Source organism: Siphateles boraxobius, unplaced genomic scaffold, assembly GCF_051911475.1.
Source record: "Siphateles boraxobius isolate OS27281-9 unplaced genomic scaffold, OSU_SipBor_1 6, whole genome shotgun sequence".
In the NCBI taxonomy this organism is placed as follows: domain Eukaryota; kingdom Metazoa; phylum Chordata; class Actinopteri; order Cypriniformes; family Leuciscidae; genus Siphateles; species Siphateles boraxobius.
The window spans coordinates 15,351,146-15,368,848 of NW_027509186.1; the positions used below are offsets into that span (position 1 = coordinate 15,351,146).

Sequence of the window (17,703 nt, forward strand, 5' to 3'; positions counted from 1 at the left end):
TGGATGTGAACCAACTAGAGCAAAATTAATACCTATTCAACCTATCAAATATGTGTTTCTTGATAAGGGGAGAGCAGGATTTCCTCTGAGTCTACACACAGAAAACGGTTTCATACCGTCAATCCAAATTCATTTTTGTGCATATCTGGAATGAGATTATATTTTCGCAAGTGTGAATGCCAAAAAAAAAAAAGAAAAAAAAAAAAAAAAGAAAGTAGCACATGAAATTTTTTTACAAATCCGTTTCAAGCTAAATATTCAAATCACATTTCTGGAAATCCGTTCTGTTCTTCTTCTTACTTTGTTATTGTTGCATTTCTGCAAGTTTATTTTTTAAAATAAATTTTGTGGGAACCAGGGTGATGCTAAGTTTTGGGTTGGCCTACATATATACTGTCAATGCAGTGCTCTAGAGCAGAGGTCTTCAACCCTGCTCGTGAAGACCACCTATCCTGCAAAGTTTATTTCCAACCAACTTCAGCATGCCTGCCTGTGACTTTCAAGCTATCCTGAAGAGCTTGATCAGTTGGTTCAGGTGTGTTTGATGGGTCCCCAGGAGCAGGGTTGAAGACCTCTGTATTCTTGTCTTGAGAATTTGTGGCACTTTTTGTTTGGGTATTGTAATGTAGTTTTTACTGAGAAAGCATTTTGGTTTGTAGTTCGTTGATCCCACCACCACTTTGATGAGACATATCTCTTAGTATATTGAACCTGCTTATTATCTACTGGTATCCTCGAAGGTCCAGGAGGCTTTGAGCGTGATAGCAATATGAACTGCACACATTGTGGTCGATGTGCCAGCTCGTCCGATAAACGTAAGAACACCACATTCAAAATCAGTTAATGATCTATTGCCTACTCCTTAGTTACTTTATTTCCACTTTTCGGTTATTTTCTTCTTTTTTATTTATAATAAACACCTCTCTGAATTGTTTTGGGATTGGAATAGTAGGCCTAGAAATTCTACCAATAGCCAGGCTCCCCTGACAGTCCTTGATGTTGAAAACCCCTTGTGTAGTCAATTAAAAATATTATGATGATCTTTTGAGACATGTGATAAATGGACTTAGGCTATTAAATATGATAGATTTAGTGTTTGTTCTCTATCTTGCAAATTCTTCTAATGTCACAATTGTTGTGAAAGCAAGCATATTTGGTTTCTGTAGAGGACTGTCTCTGACTGCAACGGCAAGTTAGCAGATATGAAAAGATACTGACACCTATGATCTTTGGTCTATTAATGCCTGGAACAAATGCAAATTAGTTATTTGGAGAACACATCAGATGACCTTCCTTATGATTTATTTCGGATGATATATAGCAAGTATAGAAGTGATACTAGTGTGTACGAGCTCTCCATGATGAACTACAGCAAGTGATCTAGTTTCTAATGCTATATTTATTTATGGATATATTCTCAATAATACATGAACAGAGTGTGACTATATTTCTAAAAGTATACTATATGATGTATTTTTTTTTTTTTTTTTTTTTTGCTGTGTGTATGAACAGAAACTTGTTCTTATCATCAGATGTTTCCATACATGTTGAGTTCATCCATGTTAGTGTATTCAGCATCATAATCCTTCATGTTTTTAAGGGGGGAACAAACAGGGATAAAAAGGTCAGAAAATAATATGTTTCAAGACAGCATTTGAAATCATAGATTCTGAATATGTTTTCCACAGTTTAATAACGGTAAAAATAAATGATATACTCACTGAATAGGATTTTGGCTCACTGAGGTGCATGGTGAAAAAGAATGAAAAACACAAATACATAAATATCTGCATTCATCCTGGCACCAGTTCAGTTAAATGTGGCATGGCAACACTCTGCTCATAGACTGAATACAAAGGTCTTATTTTGCTGTGTAACAAAGGTGGTTCAAATGCACTTTACCTCTTTGGTGATGGCATACGAGGTTTGGAGAAAGGCTTGTTTCCACATGTGTTGGTTCTGTATAGAGAACATTTTTCTTAAAAGTAATGCCACTTCAAGAGGCCTTATCATAAGACTCCAGCAATGTGTTAATAATTTTCACGATTGAAATATTACTGCTTTGATACAACACTTATAGGCACTTTTAAACGTATAAATTTTAAACAACAATAAACCAAAAGTAAATATTGAGTGCACATAAAGTGGCGTTATGAATAAATCATAGTTTTTAACGAATCGGTTGGACTATGACTCACAAACAATGTTGTTTTTGAATGAATAAATAATGGAAAAAATGATTCACTCATAAAGACAATTACTCAATTTGGAACCACAAAGCACATGACTCTTACTACTTTTACGGTGGCTGCATCTGAAATCGCATGCTTTCCTATACTATAGGCAAAAAACAACAGAAGAAGTATGTCCGAATTCACAGTACAGTAAAAGAGTTGGCAAAAAGTACTCGTATGACCTATTACTTCCGGCGAGAATGTGAAGTGTGCATACGATGACAATTTACTATCCCATAAGGCCACGGGAGAGGATTTGTGAATGGCAGTGAAGTGCTGCAACTGACACTGGTAGGCCACATGATAATGACAGTAAGGTGAATGTATACATCTAGATTACATTTATACTCACACATTCATACTATATAGAACATACTGTTTTTAGCGGTCGGAAAGTAATTACTTGTTCAAAATAAGTACCTACTCAAGAGAGTTATGCGATTTCGGACGCAGCCCTTATTTTTCTATAAAAGAAATAGTAAAATAAGTATGCTAACATGCATTTTTGAATTCAGTGAATCACTTGTTTGGTTCTGGAATTAATGGATGATTTGAGCAAGTCACCCAATTGAACGATTTAGTGAATCACCCATATAGACAGTCACTTGTCGCCAGCTACTGGTGTAACAATGTCATCTGCAGAAAGATTTACTAAAAATTCAAAACCACTAAAACATAAACGACCAGTCTGTCCAGTAACTACTGTAGATGACACCAGCTAGTGCATTAGAGATATTTGAACTAGTAACATACAGTAAACCAGCACTAAGTAAATCAAACTTATATTTTACCCTTGTATGTTGAACTTGACGTCACGCCTGTGTTCCCTGTTTGTCTTAACTGCACTTCTTTCAGACATACTCATTTGTCTGGTGGAGAAATGTAAAATTTAGTCTCATGACCAAATAAAGATACTTAAAAATAAATTAAATTCAATAAAGAAAATTCCAACCTTGAAAATCTATTCCAACATGATCTCCTACATCAGAGAAAAAGATAGTGTTTAAGAAATGTTAAGATTGTTGGCTATAGCATGAATCAATAGGTTTTCAAGAAAATGAATATAATAATTGAATATACAATACTAACTTACCTCTGTTCAAATTGTGTTATTGACCCTTGTGTATGAGGCTGTCTACAATCAATAATGACAATATGAGAACCTAAACATGTTCGCTGAAGAGAAATACATAGATACACAGGTCTACAACTTTTATAAAGAATAAGTATCAACCTAAAGAAACACACACATACAAATACCTGTGTCGTCTCTTGTATATGATGACTCCACCAAGTATGCACGCGAGGAGAAACACAAGTGAGGGCACTAGGTATTGAAGCCATACAAGCTTCAGTCCAACACTTTTGTCTGCCTCATAATGGAAAGTGGCTAAAATTATTAGATTAATCCTTATTAATGGACATCATAAAGTATCATAACTAATGATTCAAAAGGCCCTTTAGTGTAAACATGCATATAAACATAGATCACTTACACTGTCCACTTTTACTTTTTGAAGCTTTCACTGTTACGCCACCATGATGTGTTACAGAACACTCAATAGTGGAGCTTTCTGCCTTTATGACACTTGTGCGTGTCAGAGTGATTTTCCACAGGCCGTCTTTAAGATACTCATTGTCTAATTGATCAGTTCCTTCAGTACCGTTCAAAATTATGTTTGGTTTGCTGTATGGACACGTGTGGAAAGTTGAACATGTTATTGTAATAGTCTCACCCATCCTTTCACCTCCATAAATATTGATGCTGGGCGGCTCTGGGCTTGCTACAAATGGCAGAAGTGTAACAATTAGGCAACCTACTCTCATAAACAGATCAGGAGAGTAAACTTAGACATTATTGTACTTGCCATCAACTACAATTGTGGAGGTGACTTCATAAAATGCATAGGTGCGCCATCCAACATTTTCAGGGTCAATCCATGCATACAGTGTCTCCACATGATGGGTGTGTTCCAGGTTTTTGATCAGCAGACTGCAATCCCAACTCGATTTTCCATATAAATCAGTTTTTCCTCTAAACTTCTCAATGACATTGTCTGGATGCAAGGGATCATAAACTAAAGGATAACCTTTGGAGACCCACTGATACCACACAACTCTACGTGGGTCTTTGGGTGGGTTTGATGTGTAAGAGAAAGAACATGGTATAACCAGACAGGAACCCTGGAGGCCACGAATGTCTTTTGGCATTTTCACTTCCCATGCTAAAGTATCAAACAGCAGAACACCTGTGGGACAAAAGTTGGGGTCATTAATGAGTATTTAAGCAGTCATTGTTTTAATTCTCAACAGGCATATTATTATTATTATTATTATTATTATTATTATTATTATTATTATTATTATTACTACTACTACTACTAGCCTACATAATAGACTACAATATAAGAAAAAATAGCCAAATGTAAAAATTTGGGTCAATACACTTGCCAGCATTGGTATATGTGACTGAAGGGTGCGATTATTATACTTAATTCTTAATTCTGGTCAATAGTCATTTAAATAGCATATTGTTTTTTGAACTGTTATTTGCTTTCTTGCTCAATTTTTTTTTTGGCAATTTTGGAACTTTTGCAATACTTTTACGCGTGTAGCATTTATCATTCTTAAGTGATTTAATGATTTTCTTTAATTTGATGGATGAACGTAAAGAAGGAGAAATGTAAATGTTAAAGAAAACACACTGTACCTTGGACAAGTAGATGAAATAACAAAGGTCCTGTCATACTCCCACTCAAAACGATTGCTGTTTTATAATAAATAAACTAAATGTTAGCAATACAGTGTTCTGTCGAGCACGTCTTGATAATGGAAATGCCTCTTTAGGGACCTTTACTGGTGTCCAAGTTAAATTGCAGGGTTTTTTTGTCTACTTTTTGCCAATCTTTGGATGTTTCCAGCTGTGCCCTGTTACCACAAGAAGCTACCAAACTGAGAAGTGAAAGTGGCTTCAAAATAGATGATTAATCGTCTATTTTTTGCTTCAATGTAACAAATCATTTCCCTTTTTATAATGGTTTTAGTCCCTCGCTCAAACAAGTGGATTGGGGGAGAATATATTGTATCAAAATTTAATTTTATATATATATATATGGTGCTTGGATGTCTACACTTTCAAAAAAAAAACTTGAAATGACTGAACTGTGAACACTCAAGCCAAACGTATGTTTCTTTATTTTAAAGACAGGTAATACAAGGATAACTTTCATGCAAAAAACAAAAAATTGGTTGTGATAAAAAAAGATATTTTTTTTTTCGTAATATTTTTTTTTTTCGTAATATATTTCGTATACAGAATAATGTATGAAGCATGAAAGCATGTTAAAGTCAATACAAACTACAGACTCAAAAACAGACTTTGTATGTATTTACGTTTCAACACCCTAAAGCATAAGATCATTAAAAGAGATATTTTGTTTTCCAGAAAATATATTTTTTTTCCGTAATACATTTCGTATACAGGATAATGCATGAAGCATGAAAGCAAGTTAAAGTCAATACAAACTACAGACTCAAAAACAGATTTTTTAATTATATTTGTAATTAAAAAAAGCATAAGATCATAAAAAATTTTTTATATATATAAAGGTTTTTTTCATATTTCCATATCCATTTCGTGTTGTCATTTATAAAACAATGTTGAACAGAGGGACAGGACAGGGAAATGATGTGATCGGGAGTCAATGATCATCTGACATTTCCATATAGGTTGGAGCAAGCAGCATTTTTATCATAACCCTTAAAGGAAAATTTAAAGAGACAAAGAGGTCAATTTGAAATCACAGAAATGGAATGTTTTTCATGCTGTAAAAGAGGAAATGAAGTGATACATGTATACTCACATGGTAGGATTTTGGATCACTGAGATGCATGTGGAAAAAAAGATTTTAAAAATCACAGAAATGTTTGCATTCATCATAACAACTGTTAACCTAATGATAAAACCTAACTATGATTTACTGTTTGTTTGTTTATTATTTATTTAACTTATCTATCATATGACAATGGAGAGGGACACATACAATGCTTCTGAAATTGAAAGAAATATTCATAATGATTAAAAAGCAGCTATCACAAATTCTGCTTTTTTTTTTTTTTTTCATTATAACAAACAATGTTAAAGAACCAAACTCCGAAGTGGCATGGGGCCTTTTGACACTTTTATTATAACATTAACAATAACATTTCATAGACTGCATAATAACAGTATTATTTTATGTGTATGGTGAATATAATGAATTTAGACCTTGAGGGACTCATATGTGGTTAAAATGCACTGTACCTCTTTGGTGATGGGATATGAGGTTTGGAGAAAGGCGTGTTTTCTGACACAATACATGTGTTGTTTGCCCTGTGAAGAGAGAAGGTTCATCAGTGATGCTGCTTTGGTCATCTGCTTTGGTCTTTGTATATTACTATTTGTAATATACAAAGATATGTTTGGTGTTTTTATGTAAAGGTATACTGTAAAATCTAAAATGTTTAGAAACATTTTTTTTTTTTACTGAATTCTTTTTTTTTTTTTTAAGAATAAAAAACTAACTTGTATCCTGCTCCGAGATTTGCATTGTTTCTGGGTGATTGGTGTCTAAAAAAGAGAACAAAGTTATCGAATATGAAGGTTTTATGATTTAAAAATGAAACGCATTACACAATATTGTGTCAAAAATGTAAATATTGATTACCTAGAAAATCGGCTCCAGATGCTCCGTCTGTTGAGAGATGTAACATTTAGTCAAGTGATGTAAAATGGTATGATTACAAACATAATTTGTGCATAGTTTATGTTTTTTTTGTTGTTGTAATATTATAATTATTTCAACCTGCCTTTGTTCAGGCTTCGGTGGTCTTTCAGGAGCATTTCCAGTGTACCTGTAGATTACACAAGTTTAGTGCATTGGACACAAAGACCTTTTTTGTTTACCTTTTTATGTTGTACTTGCCTGATATCACCCCTGTTTCCCCTGTTATTCCAAGCTGCTCTACCATCAGGCATATTAAAATGACTGAAAAAAAAAATTAGTCTCAGGAACAAATACAAAGATACAAATGTAAATTCAGTAAATAAAACTCCAACCTTGAGAATCTGTTCCAAACTGATCTCCTACATCAGAGAATATGGTTAAAATGGTCACTTTATTATCCAATTAAAGGTTTTAACATGATTTAATCAGTGCAATTTGATGAAATAAACGTGTCACACATACCTATGTTCAGACTGTGTTTGTGATCCTTGCATATCTTGACAGGGTTGTCTACAATCAATAATGACAATGTAAAATGAGACGCTGGCAATGCTGACTGATGAAAACAGATCCATATTTAAATTTACTTAGTATGTCCTAATGAATCCAAAGACAACCTTTTGTCATTAAAGAGTTTTATGATTTTAGGCCCACTTTTTTTAACTTAAAAAATCAATTCTTAAAGTCCCCCTGTAGTCAGTATAATTGTATCCCTTAAAAAAAATCTTTGATCACCAAAATTACATATTTAAACTTTTTTTTCCTTGAAAAAAATTCTTCATACCTTAAAATAGCTTTAATGTAACTCTACACGCTTGCCTCATTTAGTATACGTGGATCTATGAATATGGAAATTAGCCCCGCCTCGACTCACTCACACAAGCTCAGAAATCCAATTGTTGTCGATCACATGTTGACATTATTGGTTACAAGGTGGTTTGTGACATCAGAAACACCAGCGATTTCAAAGTGCGATATTGAGACTGTCTTTGGTTCACTGGAGTTTTAAGGAGAAAATACTCAGCAATGGTGTTGACACATGAATTTGTACATGGTTTGTCTTAGAGCATATTTAAAACACAACGTAGACATATAAACCACAATAAAGGCTTGATTTTCTTCACAGGGAGACATCAAGGTTTATTGACCAGTAGGTGGCGATGTGTCCATACTGCTTAAAGTAGTTTCAGGATGGTGATGACATACACTAAGGGCCCTATTTTAACGATGTAAGCACATGGTATAAAGCACACGGCGCAAGTGCACTAAGGAAGTGTCCAAATCCACCTTTGCTAGTTTAACGATGGGAAAAATAGTCAGCGCACCCGGCGCATGGTCTAAAAGGGTTGTCCCTATTCTCTTAATGAGTAATGGGTGTGATTTTGAGCATAACGTGCAAAAAAACAATAAGAGTCTCATATGCCATTCCCTTTAAAAGCCAGTTGCGCTCACGCCATGGCGGATTTGCTATTTACATGGCGGAATTTGCAAGTGGAAAGACTGAATGCTTCTCCAGAGAGGAAACGGATCTGCGTGTACACAATATTAATCTTTTACATTGATATCCTTTTATTTTTAATATTTGGCAAGTTTGTGTGCTGTTGCATTGCGCCCTGTGTGAGTACACTCTGCTTATTACACACAGTGTGTGTAATAAGCAGAGTGTACGCGCGTTGTGGACCAGCCTATAGGCGCACATTACTAACGCGCTCTTAAAATATTGCACCCTGCACTGCACCAGGTGTATGATAGGGCCCAAAGTTTTGTTTAATTTACTTAAAGCATTTTTAAGACACTGCCTCACTTTCTGTTTGGCATCTAGTTTGAGTTAGAGACCTCAAATGTAAATACAGAAATTCTGAAGGATGATAAATCAGTTACCTGTGTCGTCTCTTGTAAATGCAGACTCCAGCAAGTACACAAATGAGGATGAACACAAGTGATGGAGCAATGGCATAAAGCCCGAAAGTCTCCAATTTGTTCTCTTTAACTCTAGTTTCTAAAATGAAAGATACATCTCTCAGACATCATGAAGTTGTTTCTTCTTGAATAGTCATATTAAAACATTGACCAATGTATAAGCTGTTTTCGTTAACATGTATACCAGAGGTTTTCAATCCTGCTCCTGGAGGGCCACTGTCCTGCAGAGTTTAGTTCCAACCTGCTTCAGCACACCTGCCTTTGTATATTCAAGCGATCCTGAAGAGCTTAATGAGCTGATTCAGGTGTGCTGGATTAGGGTTGGAACTAAACTCTGCAGGACAGTGGCCCTCCAGGAGCAGGATTTAAGACCTCTGATGTATACAATCAGAGATCCTCTAAAACATCTTGGATGTAACTGTATAAGTTGATACTCACTCTTAACACTCAGGATGGCAGTATTATTCTGTGTTTTACCACCCCAAAATGTGGCACTGCAGACAATTTCATCTTTATCTTCATATCCAGTTGGAATGAAGGTCACAGCGGACACTGTTTCCCAGACGCCTCCACCCATGTGATTGTGGCTGATAGTTTCTTGGGCTGTTGGGACGCTCCAGCTGATTTTGGGAGGGTGAGAGGAGCATGTGTGGTTGACTGAGCATTTGACGGTGACGCGTGTCCCGGGCTCGATGTCTTCAGGGAGGGATGACATCACAGGTTTGTCAGGAGAAGCTTTTTAACAAGAAACACAAATATGTTATTATGAGATGTAATGCATCTTTAAAAGCATTTTGATAACCAATAATGAGTGGTTATATTTCCTAACCCCGCATAATAATGAACACACAGCTTTTGTTGAAACCGTATTTGACGTTTTCTTTTTCTGCTCTGAAGCAGAATGGCCCGTTGTCATGAGTTTGCACATTATCCATCTCCACAGTGCAGTTCTGCTCATCCGGGTTTCCGAGGAGCCTTGTGCGGCCTTTGAAGTTGTCTAAGACGTCATGTGAGTCAGTGTGGAACATATAGCCACCTTTTTTGGTGACCCAAAGTACGCGAAGTCGAGTGACATATTCTTCTTCCATTTTAAAACTGCACGGTATTACCACACAGGAACGAGGCAACGCTGTGATCTTGGGTATCACATCTGCCTCATATTGGAAATAAGCTAAAAGGACATATGATACCATATAATAGATTAATCAGTATTATTAGAAAACCAATATATGGTGCAGTGCAATAATATAAATATATGAGTAGCTACAGAAGGGGAAAAACATACTTTCATTCAGGATTGGATCCACTGTTTTTTGATACTCTGTAAGAGAATCAAGGGTAAACAATTATGTTTGGTTTTGGCGTTAGTGAACTTTCGCATTTGAGCCTTAGGCTTGAAATCTAATTTACGCAATTATGTGAATTGCAGTAACAAGGCTCAATATTAACATTGTTGGGTAATTTAAATAGTTTGACAAGTGTCTTTAAGAGAAGACAATTTACACTTAATTTACACAACCATTTGCAGTTCATTAGAATAAAATGCATACTTGCATTACGTTATCATTTGCATTCATACACATTTCAAAATGCAATGCCAAACAAATGTGATTTTACATATTTTTCCGTGTTCACATTAGTAATTACCAGTTCAGTTAACGATTTAGTAAACCAATTGATGCAAGAAAGAAGATTAACAACAAGTTTATGTGGGAGGAGACTGGCCAGCAAGGACTTTCAGCTGCGGATGGCTAGTCATTTGACCAAGATAGCATAAATAGTTGTTGCAGCAACAGATGGTGAGATTGGCATGTTTCTGAAGTTGTGCTTGACACTTGTGTTTGACATGCAGTGTTTTTACCCTTTCATACAGGTATGTGGAGTTATTAGCTGTGTGCTTTGTTTTAGAAGGTTGGCACTGTAATGGTGATTAAAGGTTACTTCTTGTTTGCAGTGTATGCTGTGGGTTTGTTCTTCTGCTTTCTTCTTGTGTCTCTTACAGGTGGCAGCACGTGCATAAGATCAGGCCCGACCCTTCTTTCAGTCTTTAGAAGAGCTATATCACCTCTGTGGATTTTATTATTGTGATAATATAAATTGTGATATTTGACAAACTACGTTTACTACTTAGAATCAAGTATCGTGATTTGTGGAGGACCTGAAATAAGGAGGTGGTGTAGTCAGCTTATATTTCCTACACTACATTTTCAAGCAAGGAATTTAGCCAAAATAGATGGGATTCCACCAAAATAAGGAGACGAATAGAGGATACTAACATATTACTCACGTTGTACACGTAAAACAACAGAGGTTTCAGCGTTTCCTACAGAAAATGTTGCAGTGCAAATCAATTTCTTCCCATGGTCTTCTTTTGCACCCAGAAATGTTATGTTGGAATAAGTGATGCGATTTAAACCAGAGAGTGTTTTGCTCCTTGTTGAGACCTGCATGTTCTCATAGTTCCATGTGATGGTTGGAGTCTCTCTCTGGCAGGAGTGATAGACGGAACAATTGAAAATCTTTGCGACACCCTCTGTGACATCTGCCAGTTCAGGCTCAATCGTTATTTTATCATGAACACCTGAAATTTAAGTGAAATCTTGAAATGGCTCCAACTGTGAAATTTTAAATGTAATTTTTGCTAATAGCACAAAATGTATATATTTTTCACTTACATTGTGCACTTTTGACCTCTGTAGCTGTCACTGTTTTAACACCATGATGTGTTACAGAACATTTAATAGTCAGGCTTTCTGCTTTTACGACACCTGTGCGTGTCAGAGTGATTTTCCACAGGCCGTTAATATGTTCCTCTTTAATTTGGTCATTTCCTTCAGTACCGTTCAAAGTGATGTTTGGTTTGCTGTATGGACATGCGTGGAAAGTCGAACATTCTATTATGATGGTTTCACCCGTCCTGTCACCTCCATAAATACTGAGGCTAGGCTGCGGTGGACTTGCTATAATTGACAGAAACATTATAAATAATACATCATACACTTGAAAATGTTTGGCGAACTGTCTTGCCTTTTAGTTTGAATTGTTAAATAAATAAATGGGTTAGAATAAAGTTATTTTGGGTAAATAATTGTATTGTCTATCTGTATTGACCACACAATATTTCACTACAGTTGGACAATAACAGATATTACAGTGAAAGAATAATATTCCAAAAATATTTACATACCATCAACAAGGATTTTGGAGGTGACCTCATAGAATTTATAAGTGTCCCATGCAACATGTTTAGGGTCAATCCTTGTGTATAGTGTCTCTCCATGATGGGACTGTTCCAGGTTTTTGATCAGCAGACTGCAATCCCAATTTGTGTTTCCATATAACTCAGTTTTTCCTCTAAACTTCTCAATAACATTATCTGCATGCAGAGAATCATAAACTAAAGGATAACCTTCAGAGCCCCACTGATACCACACAACTCTACGTGGGTCTTTGGGTGGGTTTGATGTGTAAGAGAAAGAACATGGTATAACCAGACAGGAACCCTGGAGGCCCTTAATGTCTTTCGGCATTCTCACTTCCCATCCCATATCTTTATACAGCATAATACCTGTGGGACAAATTATGCACAATATTAATGGCTGAGTAGTAGATTAAGCAACTTTTCAAACTTTTTCAAAAAAGTTCTCTTTACGATTTTCCATCAATAAATTTTCTTTCAACCTTATTTTGCAATACAGAAGCTATTTTCTTTGAATGTGTGAGACTTCCAACTGATTAGCCGCTACATGCTAACCGATTGCCTTAAAAAAAACAAGTAAAGTGAAATAAGCATAGTATGTTGTACTGACATACGCTTAGTTCACTTACACACGAGTTTGAGTAACTAAAATAGAACTATACTGAGTATCTGATAATTTACTTTAGATTTAGTATAGCTACACAAAATTACTGACTCCCAGAGTGCATTGTGGCATGGATAAATTAAGCAATTGCTTTGTTTCATTATTTATTTATTTTTTAAATTTATTTACCTTTTTTGTTGTACTGTGTCAGCAGTAGCATAAGAGAGACAGCAAATAAAATTGTTATTGTTACAATTGATAAATAATAAATCAAATTTAATTGTTACCATTGTTCTGTTTTGCATGCTAAATGTTGATTTCTGCATGTGACTCAAGCTAGAGCAATTGCTAAATAAAGTCATAACTACATGGGGGATTATATCAACCCAACTAAAATATGATGTTTCACAAGGTTTGTGCGTTTGGAGTGTTTGGTCATCTTTTAAAAGCAACTTTTACTTATCTTCCTTTGAAGTCCATCCATTTTTCTAACCACCATAATGGTGATTTTTTTAAATCAATTTATGAAGTCAACTAATGTGGTTACCTTTTCAAATGTATTGGCAATTCAACATCCACGATGACTTTGGAAAATGAGAGAATGCAATTAAGAAGAAAGATAACTACAGAAGTGGAGGAAATTAGGGAAAAGTCTATTAAGAAATGCCCCGCCTCAAAAACAATTATTTGCTTGACAAAATGGTACTGAAACCATTAATTAATTTTAAATTGGGTTCTGAGTAACAAAGGCAGTGTATGGGAATAGTACAGATTACTAGAATTGTACAATTAAGTTAAGTTAACCAAAAAAATAAAATTAGATATTTGGTAAATAACTAGAATAATAAAAAATGGCAGTAAACTGCTGTTTGTGCTTTAACCACTTTTTTTTCCCTTTTTTTTCTTTTTTTTCTTATTATTATTAAAAAAAACATAACAACAGTTTTTATAATAAAATAATGTGTTCTGATTAACGACAATTTAGTATGCACACATTATAACAAGGCAGATTTCGAATGCTAAATGTTATATGCTAGTCATACATTATGCTAACAAATTACTTACGCTGTACACGTAAAACAACAGAGGTTTCTCTGTTTCCTCCAGAAAATTTTGCAGTGCATATCAGCTTCTTCCCATGTTCATCTTTTGAACCCTGAAAAGTAATGGTTGAATAGATGACGCGATTTAAACCAGAAACTGTTTTGCTCCCTGTTAAGATCTGCATGTTCTTATAGTTCCATGTGATGGTTGGAGTCACTCTCTGGCAGGAGTGATAGACGGAACAAGTGAAGTTCTTTGCGACGCCGTCTGTGACATCTGCCAGTTCAGGCTCAATCGTTATTTTATTATGAACACCTGAAATTGAAGTAAAATCTTGTAATATCTCCAGTGGCATTTCAAATATGCAGTTCATATTTGTGTTCACTCACATTTGGCACTTTTGTATTTTGTTGCGGTCACTGTTCTGTCACCATAATATGTTACAGAACACTTAATAGTCAAGCGTTCTGCTTTTACGAAGCCTTTGCTCGTCAGAGTGATTTTCCACAGGCCGTCTCCAATATGCGTATTGTCTAATTGATCAGTTCCTTCTATGCCATTCAGAATGATTTTTGGTTTGCTGTATGGACACGTGTGGAAAGTCGAACATGCTACTGTGATGGTGTCACCCGTCCTTTCACCTCCATATATACTGATTCTCGGCTGCTGTGGATTTGCTATAATTCACAGGAACATTAAAATTAGTACTGTCCTGACATTTCATCATACCAGTCAGATTGTCCAGGGCTTACTGCACATGCGCACATCAATATTTAATATTTATTTAAAAAATATCTGCATTGTTTAAGGGTAGGATTAGGGAAGGGGTAGATATGGATGTTAATAAAGCCTCAGACCACATGAATATGATGCTGGTCTGATAGGTAGCATTTTTCACTGTCGAATTGTGCTACCTACTGTTTTAATGAGACGTAGCAACATCTGACAAGATAGGACAAATCAACAGAACAAGTACTTAACATCACTTTGTTAACCATACAGTGGCTCCATAGTATTTGGACACTTAAAAATGTCAGAATTTCATTGCATTAAATCTGCAATCTGTAAATGAATGATCCCAGGGCTTAGTGAACTACCTTCACTTTTCACTCTTTGGATTATTTTCAACCAACTGATCTCAAGTCAGTTTCTCTCTGGTCATATCAGCAGAATAAACACAGTGTGGTTCATCATATCAGCATATGAACATGTTTCACAATGCTTGACAATATTTAGCAATGTTTTGACAATATTTTTTAAATGACAATATCATTTGAAGCAGTTTATTGTGTCTATTGTTATTGACCACAGAATATTTCACTAGAGTTGGACAATCACAGATATTATGGTGTGCTGTTGCATATGTCTATCCAACGCGTTCTCATATGTTTCTTTTCTGCCTCCCACTGGACATTTAAGGTACTGCAATATGTTAATGCCGTTTACTTGGTTCTCAATGAGCGCAGTCAAGAATGCAGTTCCCAACCTATCAGCTATTGATTCCATCATTTAAACCTTGGAAAATATGTCTGTACGGGCTATACGTTATATTAAATAGTTATGCAAAGTGTTTAAGAATTATTAGATCAAGATAATTGGTACACTTTTGTTATAAGCACACTAGATTTGCGTTATTGGTCATATGTTTTAGCGTACTGACATGCTAATTTCTCTTTTGTTTGTACATAAACTCATTTGAATATAATTTCTTGATACGTGTATTACTAAAAATAATGTTAAAAAGGAACTATGTTGGCTACAAAATCAAACTGTAATGTTAAGCTGGAAATGTGTATGTAATTGTGAACATAACGTCCATACATATTTTTTCTTCTTATTTGTAGATTTACAAAAAAGAATTGAGAAGAAAATCACCTGTAAAGTCACTAAAGTTATAAAGACTGCTTTCAGGAGATCTTTTCTGAAAGTGTGTGCTATGTTAAGCCTTTGTTTAAGCTATGAAGTTGGCCAGAACAGAATATAGTAAAAGTATATTATTTCAAGAATATTTACATACCGTCAATAAGAATTGTAGAGGTGACATCATAAAATTCGTAGGTGCGCCATCCAACATTTTCAGGGTCAATCCATGCATATATTGTTTCTCCATGGTGGGACTGTTCCAGGTTGACAATCAGCAGACTGCAATCCCAACTCGATTCTCTATATAAATAAGTTTTCCATCTGAACTTATCAATGACATCATATTTATTCCATGGATCATAAACTAAAGGATAACCTCTAGAGGCCCACTGATACCACACTACTCTATGTGGGTCTTTGGGCGGGTATGATGTGTAAGAGAAAGAACATGGTATAACCAGACAGGAACCTTGGAGGCCACGAATGTCTTTTGGCATTCTCACTTCCCATGCTAAAATATCATATAGCAGAACAGCTGTGGGACAACAGGTGAAATTTGGAGAAAATAAATGGCTGAAATTTTTCAAAAATATTTATCTATTTTTTCTCATAAACATACAGTATGTACGGCTTTCAATCATATAAGTAATAGAAAATGTATATTGAATGTCAAAAAGTCATTGTAGTTATATAATCATTTTAAATTTAAATTAAGTTAAGAATGGTTAAGAATTCCATTTCTGATCTCATGAAAATACTAAAGCTCTACAAATCCATGACATTAAATATAGCAACAGACTTTATAATGTGCAACCATTAGATCTAGTGAAATTACCAAGAAGCAGAATTAGAAAAGGCTACAGAAATCTTCAGAAATTAAGACAGAGAAGTCAGATAATTAAAAAAAAAAATATATATATATATATATATACGGTGACAGATATAAATCAGTTGCTCCTACTTTATGAAGAAGAGAAACAAAACAATTGATGATATACCTTGTAAAAGCAAATGCACAAGCAGAGGTTTCATCATGGTCCAGGGTTTGCCTTAAGGTAAAATCAAAAACAGTTGTTGTGTATACATTTTGAGTTAAGTTGTGATTCTGGGAGAAAAAGTTTATTTTCCTTATGTTAATTTTAATAGAGAAGTGATCTGATACTTTGGTTTAAGTCATGTTGAAAACTGTCTGACTGTAGATCATTGTCTGTTGCTGTGAGATTGATATGTTTATTTTGAAAATGAACCGAGGACTCGTATAGAGTAGTATTGCAGTATTACGCCGGTGTAGTGAAGAGGTGAGTCCCACCTTAGGACCCCAGTATCCCTGATCTAAAGCTGATCTTGCGATAACTTGTTTTAGCTAATGTGAACCGTTTTAGCTTTATGTGGTAGCTTTATGTAGCATGTTAAATCCCACTACTTTAAGATAAAAGCAGTTTGTAAAAACATTTTAAGCAGATAGTTGTAACGCTTAGATCCACGGAAGAGGAATATAGAAGAACATAAGACTTATTATGAACTCAGAATAACAAGCCAACATATGAAACAGTGTGCTAGTGCACAGACAACCGATAAGCAACTGAGGGACCAAAGGAACCTAAAGGGATAGTTCACCCAAAAATGAAAAATAGCCCATGATTTACTCACCCTGAAGTCATGTGTGTATGCCATTCTTCTTTCAGACAAATACAATCGAGTTATATTTAAAAATGTCCTGGCTCTTCCAAGCTTTATAATGGGAGTCAATGGGTATATTTTTTTGGAAGCAAAGCGCATCTGTGATAAAAGTACTCGAAACAGCTCTGGGGGGTCAATAAAGGCCTTCTGAAGTGAAGCGATGCGTTCATGTAAGAAAAATATCCATATTTAAAACTTTATCAACTCAAATAATTATCTTACAGGAGACGGCCGTACGCAAGTCAACTTACGCCAAAAGAGTTACACTTGACACTCGATGTATGACGTAGGATGTAGGAGTAGCGTAAGCTTTTACGCCTCTCAGACAGCTATTGTATAGTAATTGAATTGTATTTGTAAGCAAACTAAAAATCACTAAGAACGATAAATGTT

General features: G+C 35.2%; 1 protein-coding gene across 4 annotated transcripts; it reads right to left on the reverse strand.

The window, feature by feature from the left end:
- Positions 1-1,400: 1,400 nt before the first annotated feature.
- On the reverse strand, positions 1,401-16,889 carry LOC143715922 (uncharacterized). 4 transcript variants are annotated; one of them, XM_077207819.1, is made up of 20 exons: positions 16,629-16,889; positions 15,785-16,165; positions 14,157-14,444; positions 13,789-14,082; positions 12,108-12,488; positions 11,596-11,880; positions 11,208-11,501; positions 10,206-10,241; positions 9,750-10,091; positions 9,359-9,655; positions 8,882-8,999; positions 7,463-7,510; positions 7,333-7,359; positions 7,199-7,261; positions 7,083-7,127; positions 6,941-6,967; positions 6,799-6,843; positions 6,538-6,606; positions 1,722-1,740; positions 1,401-1,585 (listed from the first exon to the last, which is right to left on the reverse strand). In XM_077207819.1, exons 1-20 carry the CDS (start codon positions 16,663-16,665, stop codon positions 1,529-1,531), a joined length of 3,153 nt encoding a protein of 1,050 aa, XP_077063934.1. In that variant the 5' UTR covers positions 16,666-16,889; the 3' UTR covers positions 1,401-1,528. The 4 variants fall into 4 exon arrangements, with proteins under 4 accessions (XP_077063934.1, XP_077063935.1, XP_077063933.1 ...); XM_077207820.1 differs by lacking the exons at positions 1,401-1,585; positions 1,722-1,740 and adding exons at positions 5,413-5,993; positions 6,098-6,116; XM_077207818.1 differs by lacking the exons at positions 1,401-1,585; positions 1,722-1,740 and adding an exon at positions 5,943-6,116.
- Positions 16,890-17,703: the final 814 nt, after the last annotated feature.